At 40.9% G+C, this 1161-nt stretch overlaps 1 protein-coding gene across 1 annotated transcript in view; it reads left to right on the forward strand.

Moving 5' to 3' along the window:
- The first annotated feature begins 835 nt into the window (after window positions 1-835).
- The window catches only part of MFSD2A (major facilitator superfamily domain containing 2A), a 22944-nt gene continuing 22618 nt past the window's right edge, over window positions 836-1161 (forward strand). Inside the window, exon 1 of the mRNA XM_018564508.1 lies at window positions 836-979. Within this exon, the coding sequence (XP_018420010.1) occupies window positions 905-979 (75 nt within the window). The 5' untranslated portion in view covers window positions 836-904. The remainder of the gene's footprint in view (window positions 980-1161) is intronic.

Consider the following 1161-nt stretch of genomic DNA (forward strand, 5'->3'; position numbering starts at 1 on the left):
TATATATATATATATATATATATATCTGGATATATATATATATATATATATATATATATATATATATATATATATATATCTGTGTGTGTCTTTGTACATTTGTGTGCACACCCTAATGCAATAGGCTGCACATTCCTATGTGGACTACAAACTCAATACAAATTAGGAAACTAAATGTGAGATTGTAGTCCATCACAGGAGTGAGCTTGGAGTGGCGACTACTTTACAACACACACAGGGACCATGGGGAACAAAAGTAGCCCCCCTCCAGAAGGAAGGACAGTGTCAGCACCAATTCAGAGATGATTTGAGGGTCTACAGCCGAATGATAAACAAGAGACATTTTTGTTAATAGGGTACTTGAATGATTTTGTTAGTTTATTGTCACTTTAATATCACTTTAAAGCACAGCTGGAGGGCTGGTGTTGCCCACCCCTGGAATAGCGGCATATGGCACTGTGTGTAATATAAGGTTTTTTGAAAGCTTCCCTAGAAATGTAACTTGTACTCCTTTTCTTGTTAGCTGTCAGTGTTGTAATGTTTCTGAGGAATGACTTGGGTGTGGCTATCAGCAGATGTAGTGCAGCCCCTTGTGTTCTGCTGTAGCCTGTAGCTCACACACAGAAGTCAGAGAAGGAAGTAGCATGCACAGTTGTAGTAAAGGGGGGTGTGGTGTCACAGAGGGCTGCTCTGCTCTCCTCTCCTCACACGTAATAGATGCTCTGCATTTTGTGTGGGCGTGACTGGAACCCGGGCTGCCCGGCCTCATTTCATTCATCTGCCACAGGCATAGAAAGACGACAGGGAGCGCCGGTATCCCGAGCTTCTCTTCACATTCCTCTATTCCTGGACTTATTTCTTCTATAACCGGCACACGTTGCTTCCTCTACCTCCTATACCCGGGATGGAGAAGCAGTCAGAGAGCGCTTCTTGTACCGGCTTACTGGGGGAAAAAGAGAAGCCCAAGATCCAAGGCGAGGTATGCTAGTCTACACAGCGAGCTCTCCCCTCTCTGTGGTGTAGAAGAATAATATTTACTACTTTACTGGGTGTATATGTTGTTTTTATTTTCATTATTATGTGTGTATATATTTATTTTTATGAGTATTTGTCTGTGTGTATATATAATAATAATTAAAAAAAAATATTAGTATGTAAGTA

The sequence above is a fragment of the Nanorana parkeri genome, unplaced genomic scaffold, assembly GCF_000935625.1.
Source record: "Nanorana parkeri isolate BGI_ZX_2015 unplaced genomic scaffold, ASM93562v1 scaffold757, whole genome shotgun sequence".
Lineage (NCBI taxonomy): Eukaryota > Metazoa > Chordata > Amphibia > Anura > Dicroglossidae > Nanorana > Nanorana parkeri.